We start from the raw sequence: 14,249 nt of genomic DNA, 5'->3' as shown, positions 1-14,249 counted from the left end.
TGTAAAACAGTGATCACACAGAGAGAGAGAGTGTGTGTGTGTGTGTGTGTGTGTGTGTGTGTGTGTGTGTGTGTGTGTGTGTGTGTGTGTGTGTGTGTGAGAGTGTGTGCGTGTGAGAGTGTGTGTGTGTGTGTGTGAGAGAGAGAGTGTGTGCGTGTGTGTCTGTGTATCTCTGTAGATTGTGTGACAGAGAGAGAGAGAGAGAGGAGTGTAAAACAGTGATCAGACAGAGAGAGAGAGAGAGTGTGTCTGTGTATTTCTGTAGATTGTGTTACAGAGAGAGGAGTGTAAAACAGTGATCAGAGAGACAGAGAGAGATCTCCAGTCCATCATGAAAGTTGGAACCGCAGCGCTGATTCTCTCGGCCGTCCTGCACGCAGGTGAAGCACTTTCTCTTTCTTTCATTTCAGATTTTTTTTTTTTTTAGGTGTGTATCCCAAGATTTTAGTTTTGAAAACTTTTGTGCTGTATTTTCACTGTTAAGATAAGTTATTCGTAATTGTTCTGAAATAGATTATTGTTTCCATCTTGTTTTAGTTTTCTGTGTTTTCTGTAGCATTGTTAGTTAAGTTAAACTATCACTTATAATGCAGCGCCACATTTAATTACATTTATCAAAAACAGTGAACAGTGAACAGGGGTCAGTTGTTTTGTGTCTCAGACGGCCGCTTCGTTTAACTGGCTTTTCTTTATATTTAAAGAAAAAATATTTGTTTGTCTGTTTATTTGTTTTGTTTCATTGTCTGTTATTTTTTTTTATTTTTTTACAAAATACAGTGATAGTTTGTTGAGACTGATTAAATAACACCGTCCAATATTGACAGCAAAACTGTACATTTTATTTTCGGGGGTGTTTTGCACATATTTTCATTCTTTTTATTTTGTTAATGAAAATATATTTTCACATGCTAGTTTCAATCTTTGCAATGGTTTCCTTGTAATAATCTTGTGTGTTTACTTGCAAATCTTTTAATGTTTTATTTCTTTTTTTGACATTCACTTTTAAATAAACGTGTTAAATGTGATTAAATCACTCACTGGTTTAGTTTACTCCTCAAGTGATTCTGTTGTCCCAAAAACAGAATGTGTGGAGTTTGATTTTTGCATGCGTTTGTTAAGCAGAGCAGGACTGAAGGTCAGCGAGAGCAAAGGGTTCATCTGACAAAGACTGTAAAATGAAATCAGTCATATCTGAAATGAAAAAAAAAAAGAAGATTTTCTTAATCATGTCGTCTAACTCAGAGGTTTTCAAACGGGGGTGACGGGAGTCAGTGGAGAAAACTGTGTAAAAAGAGTAAAAATAAATAAACAAATAATGAAAAATTGTCTGTGGAAATGTCAAGAGAAAAACAGTGTAAAAAATGTAAAAACAAATAATAATAAAATTAATCAAATAAATATATTCCTATGAATTAATTCATTAATTAGTGAGATTAATGTGATTAAAATAACCAAATATAAAAAACTTGATTAAAATAAATAAGTAAACAACAACAAATACATATCTTTAACAATACAATACTATAGATAGTAGAAAAAAACATAACTTATACTAAATATTTTTTTCAAATAACACTTTAAATTGATATATTTTCTCTCATATTTGAAGTTTGCATCATTAATTCTGTTATTTTCCTGTTTGCTGTGAAGCTGCTTTGAAATCATTTCTCTTGTATAAATCACTAAACATAAAGGTGACTTGACTGTAGTAATGTGTATATTGGGTCTTTAAGTTATACATGAAAACGTCTCAGGTTACGACTGTAACCTATGTTCCCTGAGAACAGGGAACGAGACAATACGTCATCGACGTTATGGGGAACGCCTCAGGCGTGACAGGTGTCTGAAATCAAATATCAACTCACAGCAATCATTTTGACCGGCGACAGCCCGCGCATCATCAGCTCGAATGATGAGCGCGTCAATCTGGATGCATAAAAAGGGCGCCTTGGAACCGTGACAACATCCCATCGTCTGGAGGGACTGTTGCAGGCAGGTCCCGAGGTATGGCAGGGAGACGTATTGTCTCGTTCCCTGTTCTCAGGGAACATAGGTTACAGTCGTAACCTGATACATTCCCTTACGAAGGGAACTCAACAATACGTCATCGACGTTATGGGGAACGAAATACCCACGCCGCCATACTGAGGGAAGTGCATGCCCAATGGCAGTGACAACTGTCAGAACCACTAATACAAAGGACACTAAAACCGCTCACCCTAGGTCACGTTGGGCTGTCAGTGACAGCACTCCCTACCGGTCATAGCCCAAGCTAATGAACCGAGAAAACTGCCAGAACATAGTTCATGGGAGGTATATCTGGGCCAGCTCAAAGGCTTAGGACCACAACTTCCTAATAGAAGGGGTCCCTTCTAGGGAGTGTGGCTAGGGGACTCAAGGGACTCCCAGCCAGTCACTATTCAGGAGAGCATGCCTCCTGACATGCCACCAGGCTGGCCTGGTGATCTATACTAAGACGCACAGTCTGGCCATTGCCTGTCTGTCCAAGACAGAGCCTCTGGAAACTGCCTCGGAAAAGGCATCCAAAACTGAAGGCCTGCAAAGCTGGCAGAAACCACTCAGTTCCGGATCACAGAGACGGGACCACCTGGAGAGTGTAACTCAACCTCAAGCAATGACGGAAGTTGTCCACTCAATCCATGGGTCTACCCAGTGCTTGTTCTGAACACTGAGGGAGTAAGAGAGGGATCAAAACCAGGAAGGTCTGCTGAGGCCAAGACCTGATTACACCCTATGTGGGGAGCTCCAGTACATGAGAGCTCATATCAGGAAGGCCGGTGAGGCCTGAAACCTGACGACCACAGCATGTGGAAACTCATACTCAGGAAGGCCTATGAGGCCTGTAACCTGGCGACCACAGTATGTGGGAGCTCATATCAGGAAGGCCGGAAAAACCTGTAACCTGATACCCAGAATATGGGAGCTCATAACCAGGAAGGCCTGATAAGGCCTGTAACCTGACAACCACACCACGTGGGGCTACATTAGAAAGTACATGAAACAAAAGTGCATGTACTTAGCCATTCTGAGTCCAGAAAAGGCCTGGATCAGAATGTGGAAGTTAGCTAGAAAGGCGTCTGTCGTAGCATACTTTGACGACAAGACGCATCTGGAGTGGGACCCGAGGTGAAAGACTTGGGTCTGGGCCACATAGAAAGGGACCGAAGCGTACAGCGCATGACCCTTACCATAGAAATGGATTTTAGAAAGTACACAATATGTTCCATCATGTGACTTACCATAAGTATGGTTTTGACATGACCAGGAAGGCCAGATGAGGCCTGTAACCTGATATTCAAAATGTGTGGGAGCTCTCATTCAGGAAGGCCTGATGAGGCCTGAAACCTGACATGTGAAAGCTCACAACCACACCCTAGCGACCACAGTGCGTGGGAGTTCACATTCAGGATGGCCTGGTGAGGCCTGAAAACCTGACATGTGACAACTCATAACCAGGAATGCCAAGGAGGCCTGAAGCCTGGTGACCACTGAATGTGGGAGCTCAAAACCAGGAAGGCCGGCGAGGCCTGTAACCTGACGACCACAGTAGGAGGGAGCTCATATCAGGAAGGCCTGACAAGGCCTGTAACCTGACAACCACACCATGTGGGGGCTACTTTCAGAAAGGCCATAAGTATGGATTTTAGAAAGTACATGAAACAAAAGTGCATGTACTTAGTCATTCCGAATCCAGGAAGGCCTGGATCAGAAAAGTGTCTGTCGTAGCAAATTTTGACGACAGGACACATCTAGAGTGGGACCCGGGGTGAAAGACCTGAGTCTGTGTTACATAGGAAGGGACCGAAGCATACAGCGCTTGACCCTTACCATGAAAATGGATTTTTAGAAATTACACAAGATGTTCCGTCGTGTGACTTACCATAAGTATGGTTTTAACATGATCAGGAAGGCCAGATGAGGCCTGTAACCTGATAGTCAAAATGTGTTGGAGCTCACATTCAGGAAGGCCTAATGAGGCCTACAACCTGGCATGTAAAGCTCACAACCACACCCTAGCGACAATAGTGAGTGGGAGTTCACATTCAGGAAGGCCTGGTGAGGCCTGAAACCTGACATTTGACAACTCATAACCAGGAAGGCCGAGGAGGCCTGAAGCCTGGTGACCACTGAATGTGGGAGCTCATAACCAGGAAGGCCGGTGCGGCCTGTAACCTGACGACCACAGTAGGTGGGAGCTCATATCAGGAAGGCTGGTGAGGCCTGTAACCTGATACCCAGTATATGGGAGCTCATATCAGGAAGGCCGGTGAGGCCTGTAACCTGGCGTTCACAGCTTGTGGGAGCTCATAACCAGGAAGGCCTGGAGAGGCCTGTAACTTGGCGACCACCGTGTGTGGGAGCTCATATTCAGGAAGGCCGGGTGAGGCCTGTAACCTGGCGACCACAGTAGGTGGGAGCTTATACTCAGGAAGGCCGGTGAGGCCCGAAACCTGGCAACCACAACCTGTGGGAGCTTACTTTCAGGAAGGCCTGGTGAGGCCTGTAACCTGACAACCACACCATGTGGGGCTACTTCCAGAAAGGCCATAAATATGGATTTTAGAAAGTACATGAAACAAAAGTGCATGAACTTAGCCATTCTGAGTCCAGGAAGGCCTGGATCAAAAGTGGAAGTTAGCTAGAGAAAGGCGTCTGTCGTAGCATACTTTGACGACAGGACGCATCTTGAGTGGGACCCAAGGTGAAAGAGCGGGGTCTAGCCACATAGGAAGGGACTGAAGCGTACAGCGCACGACCCTTACCATAAAAAATGGATTTTAGAAAGTACACAAGACGTTTCATCGTTTGACTTACAATAAGTATGGGTTTAAGAAGGTACGGAGCGTACAAAGAAAGTATATGAAGTAAATGTGCATGTACTTCATCACTCTAAATTCAGGAGGCCGGTTTTGAGGCCTGAATTTACTCATGATCAGAAAGGCCAGATGAGGCCTGTGTCGTGGAAAAAATTATAATAGACAAAGTCAATCATGTCACTAACCATAAAGTTCTGATTTTATATTATAATCAGTAAAGTTAATCATATTACTAACGTTCTGATTTCGTATTTCTATCAGATATCATGATTTCAATATTTCTCTCATGTGATACAATCTATCATGCTTCCTACTTCTCTGTCTGAAGACGACTAAAACTTTCCATTTCTTATTCTAACAATAAAACATAATGAGACTTACTTCCTTTATTTCAGGATGTAGCCATCAGGCGTTCTTTCCACATGATCTAACCATCTAACAAATATTTGACCCAAATATAACCTTGGTCAGGTTGAAGTTTGACAATGAACTAAACGTTCTGTTCCTTGAACATATGCTGATGTCACTAACAAAGGAGGGGGGCTTGCTTTAACAAATGTGACAAATCATGTGGGTAGAGCGGGACAATGATTTTTTGCTTAGTGATGATGATTCTATTTTTGATGTGTATGGCTTTTCCACTATAAAGCCTGTTGTATTCTTTGATTAATTTTTGAGACTTCTCTGAGTACTGCTCGAGAGGACTCCCAGCTGAAATAAAGAGCATCTAAAGGACATTTACTGAAGTCTGTCTGTCATTTAAGCTGCGCAGCAAAGGAGTTGTTAAGTAAAGGAAAGAAGCTAAGATGTCGACTGTAGACGCAAGAAAGCTTGAGTAGAGTAGTTTAGCAAACTCGAAGCTAAGATGTCGACTGTAGACGCAAGAGAGCTTGAGTAGGGTAGGATTAGTAGAAAAACTCAGCGGTTGTCGATTGTAGAAGCAGGGAGCTGGAGTATTACAGAGTGAGCATTTTAGGAAAAGCGGATAGTCAGATTATAGGTTAGCATTAGAAAAGAAATTCCACTACACCTGTAACCTGATAGTCATAGTGGGTGGGAGCTCACATTCAGGAAGGCCTGATGAGGCCTGACATGTGAAAGCTCAGAACTACACCCTAGCAACCACAGTGAGTGGGAGTTCACATTCAGGAAGGCCTGGTGAGGCCTGTAACCTGGCGACCAGAATATGTGGGAGCTCCTAACCAGGAAGGCCGGGTGAGGCCTGTAACCTGGCGACCACAGCATGTGGGAGCTCACACCCAAGGAAGGCCTAAGAGGCTTAAAAACCATGTAACCACAGTGTGTGGGAACCCACATTCAGGAAGGCCGGATGAGGCCTGTAACCTGACCTGTAGAAGCTCATGGGGGCTCATCCTCAGGAAGGCAGGGTGAGGCCTGTAACCTGGTGACCACAGTATGTGGGAGCTCATATCCAGGAAGGCCGGGTGAGGCCTGTAACCTGACAACAACAGTATGTGGGAGCTCACATTCAGGAAGGCTGGGTGAGGCCTGTCACCTGACATGTAGAAGCCGATCACCAGGAAGGCCGGTGAGGCCCGTGACCTGGCAACCACAGTATGTGGGAGCTCATATTTAGGAAGGCCGGGTGAGGCCTGTAACCTGGTGACCACAGTATGTGGGAGCCCATCCACAGTGCGTGGGAGCTCATAACCAGGAAGGCCGGCTGAGGCCTGTAACCTAGCGACCACAGTATGTGGGAGCCCATAGCCAGGAAGGCCGGCTGGGGCCTGTCACCTGCCACAGAATGTGCCGGGCCACAGTATCTGGGAGCTCACATTCAGGGAGGCCGTGTGAGGCCTGTGACCTGACATGTAGAAGCCCATCACCAGGAAGGCCGGTGAGCTCATAACCTGAGCGGAGCTCATAACCAGGAAGGCCGGATGAGGCCTGTAACCTGCCGACCACAGTATGTGGGAGCTCACACTCAGGGAGGCTGGGTGAGGCCTACAACCTGACAACCACAGTGTGTGGGAGCTCACGTTCAGGGAGGCGGGGTGAGGCCTGCAACCTGACAACCACAGTATGTGGGAGCTCACATTCAGGAAGGCCGGGTAAGGCCTGTAACCTGACATGTGGAAGCTCATAACCCGGAAGCTTTTTTTAAAAAACTTTTTTATTTTTTAGCTGCAATCTGTTGGTGGCGCGTTGGTGGCGCGTTGATTTCAGACACCTGTCACGCCTGAGGCGTTCCCCATAACGTCGATGACGTATTGTTGAGTTCCCTTCGAAAGGGAGTTCCCTTCGAAAGGGAAACTCAGAATTGTCTGAGTTCCCTTCAGATAGGGCACCTATCTGAAGTGCCTTTTAAATATGGGGTCCCTCGCGAGGATGCTCATATTTGGGGAAAAAAAACCCTGATCTAACTTACAGTAAGTATCATTCAATCGTAAGCTGAAACATGTGAATGTGTGTTTGACTCATGCATGTATGTTGTGTGTTCACATCAGTGTGTGGTCAGAGTCCCGTGGTGTCGGTCCGACCGCGAGCGGCTGCGGTGAAACCCGGCGACACCGTCAGCTTCCAGTGCCGTGTGACGAGCGGATCCCAGTCCGTCCAGCTGGAGTGGAAGAGGACCAACAACCAGCCGCTGGGAGGTGCGTTATTCACATCTAGAACCATCTCAGAAAATACACATACTCAATCACCCAGCGAAAGGGGAAAAACACCCTTTTTAATCCCCCCTCCTGCATTCGGGTCAAATTTGACCGCGAAGCGGTTCGTAAAAATTTCTTTAAAAAACTTTGCATATAGAGTAAGACTATTTTATACTGTAACACACACCATTTATTTTTCTCAGATTTTTTAAGAGATATAACTATTGAAACTAAATTGTTCTTAATTAACTCCTGGAGAAATGGGATTAAACGCAGAGCAAATGTTGAGTATCGCACACAGCAACGTAGTGTCGGTACACGTGGATACAACACGGACCGGATGTGGGCCGGATCTGGGCCGACACTATGTTGCTGTCTGCGATGTCTCTTCTAGAGTTTCACATCTCAACAGTATTTCAGTATGTGCCAGGATTGTTAAAGATACCAAAGTATGTGATCAAAACTCTTTCTCATTAAACTCTTCCAAAAACAAATTATGAATGAGAGCAAACGAGTTGTGCTATTGTAGGAGAAACATCTGAGATGATGTATTGAAGAGCATTTATTTTTAAGAAAGCATAATGCAATTTTAGTTAGTAAAAAGACAGGTGACACATCAGATTATGGCTTTGATGGGTTTACGTGTTCTACTGTATTTTGTCACAGATAACGTAAAGCTTGGACCTGATGGTGCCGTCCTGACCATTGTCAACGTCCGTCCCAATAACCAGGGCGGGTATCGCTGCATTGCCACCAACGCTCAGGGAAAATCCACCATCACTGCCACCCTGAGCATCAGACGTGAGTCTAATGTGTTTCTCGCATATTAAAGTGGCCATGGAAGGGAAGTTGCACTCGTCTTTTCTTCTTCTCTATTGTGCCATATATCTGAGTTAAAACACTTCTGTACAAGAACAAATGTGGGCGGGGCTTGATTGAGTCTGTGGGGAATTGATTGGATGGTTGTGGTCTTCTATTGGCTGATCTCATGTGAGTGACAGGTTATAGCCCCACCCACATCATCAGAGAAGAGATGCTGCAAGAGGAAAATATTCTGATTCAAGATTATTAAATCAATAATGTTGTGCACTCATAAATTAGTTAGAATAAACACTGCAATATTCCGTGTACATTTTGATTTCATGGTGACTTTAAATAGACAATGTTTCTGTTATTCACTGATGCTGGTATCATACTGTAATTATCATTGGCAAAACTAATCTAAACACAAATCTAGCAGGAAAAAATATATTATCATGAACTAAAAGAAAAATTCTGGAATTTGCAAAGAACAAAAGCTATAATAATAATATGTGCAAAAATCTGAATTATACCAGAGAGGAAACTACTTTTGATTCTTAATTTTCAATTTTGTTTTAATTAATCTCATGTGCTTCACTTTACTAGTGTATTCTGTCAAAATAACTACCCGACTCGACCAGAAGGGCATTGTTTGACATGTAAAACAACACGTTAAACATCCAACCAAAGTTCACATGCTGCATTTTGAGATGTATCAGGAAAAACTGACAGTAATACTCAAATAAAATGAAAAAGAAAACAAAAGATATAAATTGAGTAAACACTATATATGAATGATTAAAACTAAATAAAACGAACTTGGAAAAAAAATCCAAACAAAAGAATAAAAATAAAAAGCAAGCGTATAGTTCCGTTATCAGTCACCTATATGATGAGTGTTTGTGTGTTTGTTCAGAGCCTCCGAAGGTGCGCGTGACGCCGTCCGATCCGCTGACGGTTCGAGCGGGCGAAAGCGTGACTCTCGAGTGCAGCGTCTCGGGGAAGCCACGCCCCTCCGTCAGCTGGGTCAAACAGGAAGGAGGAAGTGAGACGGAGATGGTTTCCATGACAACAGACACCACTGCGTTACTACAGGTGTAAAATATATATTTGGTCCTGGTGGACTGGATCTGCTGCTTCTGCAGAGTATAGACTTGCTACTGCTAACAGAGACACAGACACACTTCTGTGACTTTATAAGATATTCTGCTTCATAAATAGACACACATAAATCCCATAGCAGATCTAGGCAGGTGGAGCTGGGGAGGTGGAGGGAATCAGAGGAACTCTGATAGCACTGCAGGACTAGCATACAGCAAACACTGAACCAGACTATTTAAATGTTGAGCATGCAATCTCATTGGCTGCAGGATCAGCTGAGGCAATCAGCTTGTGCCATGTGGTAATGATGTGATTGCTTGCAGATTGCATCAGTCTGCGAACTAGATATTTCACTTTCGGTCATTTTACGATTCATTCCCGTCTCTCTCTCTCTCTCTCTCTCTCTCTCTCTCTCGCTCCCAAAGGTGACAGTGATGGCAGCAGAGGATGCTGGGATATTTGTGTGCCGTGCTCAGAGTGGGGAGGGGCTTGCTGAAGGGCGAGTGGAGCTGGAACTGGAGGGCGGAGCTTCAGCTCCTCAGGCCTCGGTTACTAACACAGATCTCACAGCCGTGGAGGGTCATAGTGTCACCATGCACTGCAACGCCAACGGTAACGCCTCTCTCAGGGAAAATTAACACCATTAACATTTAAAGTCATGATGAAACGTAAGTAGCGGCAGTGTTCTTGTGTATTGTGTAGGGCGGGATTTGATTGTCAGTCAAGATGTGGGTGTTGCACTCAAAAATGCAAATTGAGTTATAACATTTTGATTAAAAATTACGGTCAAAAAAAGGTTAAAAAAATAAAAGGTGACATTTGATTTAAATATATTTTCCGTTTACATTTTAATTTTAGTAAGTTTTTATAAATTATTTGTAATTTTCATTAGTTCGTGTGTTGAAAATTAATAAAAACTCCATAGGCATTTTTTATTATTATTTCAGCTTTCAGCAACTAACTAAAATAAAATAAATTTAGATTCTTTTTATATTTGACTATTTTATTTAAACTAAACTTTTTAAATAGTTTAAGTTTTTGTTAACAATAATAACCCTGGGTCAAAAAAAAGTATAATATAAATATGAAAAATTTGTGAAAAATTGAATTTGATAAAGAGGTCCAAAAAATAATACAAATATAAAAAAATAAACGAGCTGTATACATGGATGGATCATTCACAATAGGATTAATAACATGCATTTATAAAATAGACTAATACATTTTTTGCAAAAGAATGCTACATCTGTCAAACACATTTCTTTTAAACAGCACAAATGAATGATTGTGAACTACACTGCTTTAGCCAATCAGAATCTCTTTCTCTGCTGAAAGTTTACAGCATTCCAAAGTCTGAACAGTGAACTCATGATTTCATTATAATTCCTCTGTTCTTCTCAGGTTCACCCACTCCGGTCATTTCCTGGTCGAAGCTGAGGGCGCCGTTGCCATGGCAGCACAGCGTGAGCAGCGGGAGTCTGACCCTCAGTAATGTGGGACGGCAGGACTCAGGTACAGCGTGAGTGAACGCGTGCTTTACATATGGGATGAATATTGAAATAATATTACTGTAAATTATTGGAGTACTTAACTGTAATTAATTGCTAAATTCACTATCAATTTCTGTTTGAAAATGTTTCTACATGTTTTTTTTTTCACAGTGTATAGTCAAGTCACATTTATTTAAAGCAAAGCAGCTTCAAAAGTAACAAACAAGAAAATAACAGTAGTGAAGGTACACTGTAACTTTGGTCAGAAAACGAAACCGCATGCATTTTGTGGAAGAACATTGTTTTGGTTGTGCTTTAACTATGAGTGACTGTGGATGAATATGATTATCCTGCTGCTCATAAAACATTCACTACTAGAGATATAACCAGTTTACATGAACGGATCTCAAGCTGACTAGCTGAAGATGTTACTGTATCTTTACCCATTAACAGAAACGCTATTTCCTTAAGATAAGTTCCAGCACAGCCATAATGAAATGACCTTCACAATAGATAATGCTTTACAGTGAACTCTGTTAGAGTGATACATATGAGTTTATCTGTTCAATAAAACACCACACTCTTCTGTAGAGTGATAAAACACCATCATCTCTGTGTTGCCTTTACAACATTTCAAACCCCTCAGTTCTCTCCATCTCCTAAAGTCATGCTGATGTTGATTCTTGTTTTATGACGAGCTCTGTCTCGTTCTCTTTTCTCCAGCACACTGTGCTCTGTTCAGCGTTTGTTTAAAACGGGTGATTCTCCGGAGCTTGGAGATTTAGCGGCTCCTCTGACCTCACACACCAGACACACACACACACACACTCAACTAACCTCTGCCCTCACACACAAGACACACACACACTCAACTAACCTCTGGCCTTACACACCAAACACACACACCACACACACACACACACACACACACTCAACCAACCTCTGGCCTTACACACACACACACACACACACACACACACACACACACACACACACACACACACACACACACACACACACACACACACACACACACGACAAAGCAGCCAGAGCAACTTTACTCTATTTATAGATATGTTAAAACCAAAACCATCCCGACAGGTATAAAACATAAACAGTTATAATAGGCTTTCCACAGAAAATCAGGGTAAGACAAAACCACATTTTAGAAGAAGGATTGATGATGTATTAATTTATTATTATGTAACAACATGCGTGCACAATTAGTTTCAGTGTCTTTCTCTCTGTCTCTCAGGTCAGTACATCTGTAACGCCACGAACGCGGCGGGTTTCAGCGAGGCCTACGTGCAGCTGGAGGTGGACTGTGAGTGACACAAACACACTCTTATCACTGCTGACCTTGCCGTCGCCGACACACGTTTACATTGTAGTCAGAAATCATGCGTGAGCTCTGTGAGCTGGTCACAGGTCAGTGTAGACGGTAAACGTTGACTTTAGGCTGATACTGTAAGACATCTGAGCTGAACCCACATCAGCTGCAGGCACTGACCTTTGAGCGGATTCTGAGCAGCCAAAGTGAACTTAAACTCATGGGAACCTGAAAAGGAGCCACATTTGAGCAAAAAGCAATTTAGTTTCACACAAATGAAGAAGAGGACAACTGAGTTTATAAATCAGAGCAGCACAGACCGATCTTTGGACTGACCCAGTAAGGGATCGTGGTGAAAGAGCCTGTGTGTAAACAATAAAGGAGTGTGGGGAAACATCATTCATTTTACAGTGAGCTTCCCTTGGGTCATTTTGACTTTTTTTTTTTGTTTTGTGAAAATGTTTTAAAAATTAAGTTCATCGTAGGGGTCCAAGACCCCAGGACTTTTGGCTCACTTGAACCACGAATACACACAAAAAAAATTGAATGGATTTGATGAGTTTTGTGGTTGCAATTAAAAAAAGTAACAAATCCCTTCCTCGTGGGTCAAATCGACCCCCTTAGGAATGAATGGAATGCAAGGAATGCTTCAGTACAAAGAAAAAAACAAAAAATGCTAAAGCTTTATTGAATGAAATAATTTAAGTTGAAGAATGTGAGGATGTGCTTAAATTACTATTTATTGATTAAATCTAGTATTTAAATGGGAATAAAATAACAAAAAATCTCCCAAAAAACGTGCATGAAAAAATATTATCAAAATTAAATATAAGCTTTTTGAAAAAAATAAATAAAAAGAAATTAAGTATACTTCTGGGCTTTAGGGCGAGGGAAGGATTTGTCACAAAAATGGAGGGAAGGATGAGTGTTAACTGTCGTGTCTCCTCCTCAGCGCCTCCCTATGCCACCACTCTGACGGATGAGATTGTCGCCCGTCCCAGGGATGCCTTGCGTCTGCAGTGTCTCGCTCACGGCAGTCATCCGATCCGCTTCCGCTGGACGCGTGTGGGCGGAGCCTCCATGTCGCCGGGAGCGGAGTCAACCAAAGACGGTCTGCTGAAGATCGCTCAGCTCAAAGCATCAGACAGTGGGACGTATAAATGTGTGGCGACCAATCACGTGGGGTCCAGCGTAGCGCTGACCAAAGTCACTGTGAGAGGTGCGTGAAGCTCTTGAGATGATGTTCTTCAAAAGTAAAATGCTCTGGAAATCACTAGGACTCCATTGAGTAGATAAAATTATAATGTTTATGTCATTAAATGCTCATTTCATCTCTCTCTCCTTTGCTTTTACCTCCCATCAGCTTAATTAGAGACCGTCCTGATGATTGTAAAAATCTGCCCATTAATCATGAGGACATTTAGAGACTTCCAACCTACAAGACGATGAAGCTCAGAGACAAAACGAAAATGTGACATTTTGCTATGGTGTTCAGAACACCAGTTCTGTCTGTGTGTATTCTGCAATGGCACGGTAAAAAAGATGCTTTAACTTTGGCACTCAAGTCAAATAAATAAACACATAATGAAGGTCACCATCAGAGTGTGTGTTTTTACTTAGTGAACATGAACATGTCTGCTAACTGAAGAAATAAACATATTCTGGTAGATTTCCATGACAAATTCATTACAAAAAAAAAAAAAAACTAAGACTGTATAACAGATAATAAAAATAATGTAAAAACAAGACTAATTATAATCACTGAGATATTAATCCAATAATCTACACTGTATTTGATTCAATTGAATGTTTTTACCATCCATTGAGTGATTTTACTGGACATTTATATGTTTTCAGCGTAGAATATTTATCGATATCAAAGAGTATGTGTTTTCATATGATCATAATTTGATGGGAGTCTATTAACAGCCCTAACATCCAACACAAACAGCTAAAAATCAGATATAAAACCCAGCTAAAAGATTTAAATAAAAGGACCGAAATAAAAGATTTAAACAGAAATTGACGCATCTAAACACTAGACAAGCAACAGCACAGTCTGTTCTGTTGGGTT

The 14,249-nt window shown here is 42.3% G+C and overlaps 1 protein-coding gene across 1 annotated transcript; it reads left to right on the top strand.

Annotated features, from left to right (window-relative positions):
- Positions 1–281: 281 nt before the first annotated feature.
- Positions 282–13,769, top strand: sid4 (secreted immunoglobulin domain 4). Its single transcript, XM_077198332.1, has 9 exons — positions 282–380; positions 7,307–7,453; positions 8,120–8,254; positions 9,171–9,349; positions 9,781–9,967; positions 10,757–10,867; positions 12,101–12,169; positions 13,128–13,394; positions 13,539–13,769. Exons 1-9 carry the CDS (start codon positions 332–334, stop codon positions 13,541–13,543), a joined length of 1,149 nt encoding a protein of 382 aa, XP_077054447.1. The 5' UTR covers positions 282–331; the 3' UTR covers positions 13,544–13,769.
- Positions 13,770–14,249: the final 480 nt, after the last annotated feature.

Source organism: Siphateles boraxobius, unplaced genomic scaffold, assembly GCF_051911475.1.
Source record: "Siphateles boraxobius isolate OS27281-9 unplaced genomic scaffold, OSU_SipBor_1 111, whole genome shotgun sequence".
Classification (NCBI taxonomy): Eukaryota; Metazoa; Chordata; class Actinopteri; order Cypriniformes; family Leuciscidae; genus Siphateles; species Siphateles boraxobius.
Note: the sequence above shows the minus strand (reverse complement) of the source record. Positions and strands in the feature narration are given on the sequence as shown.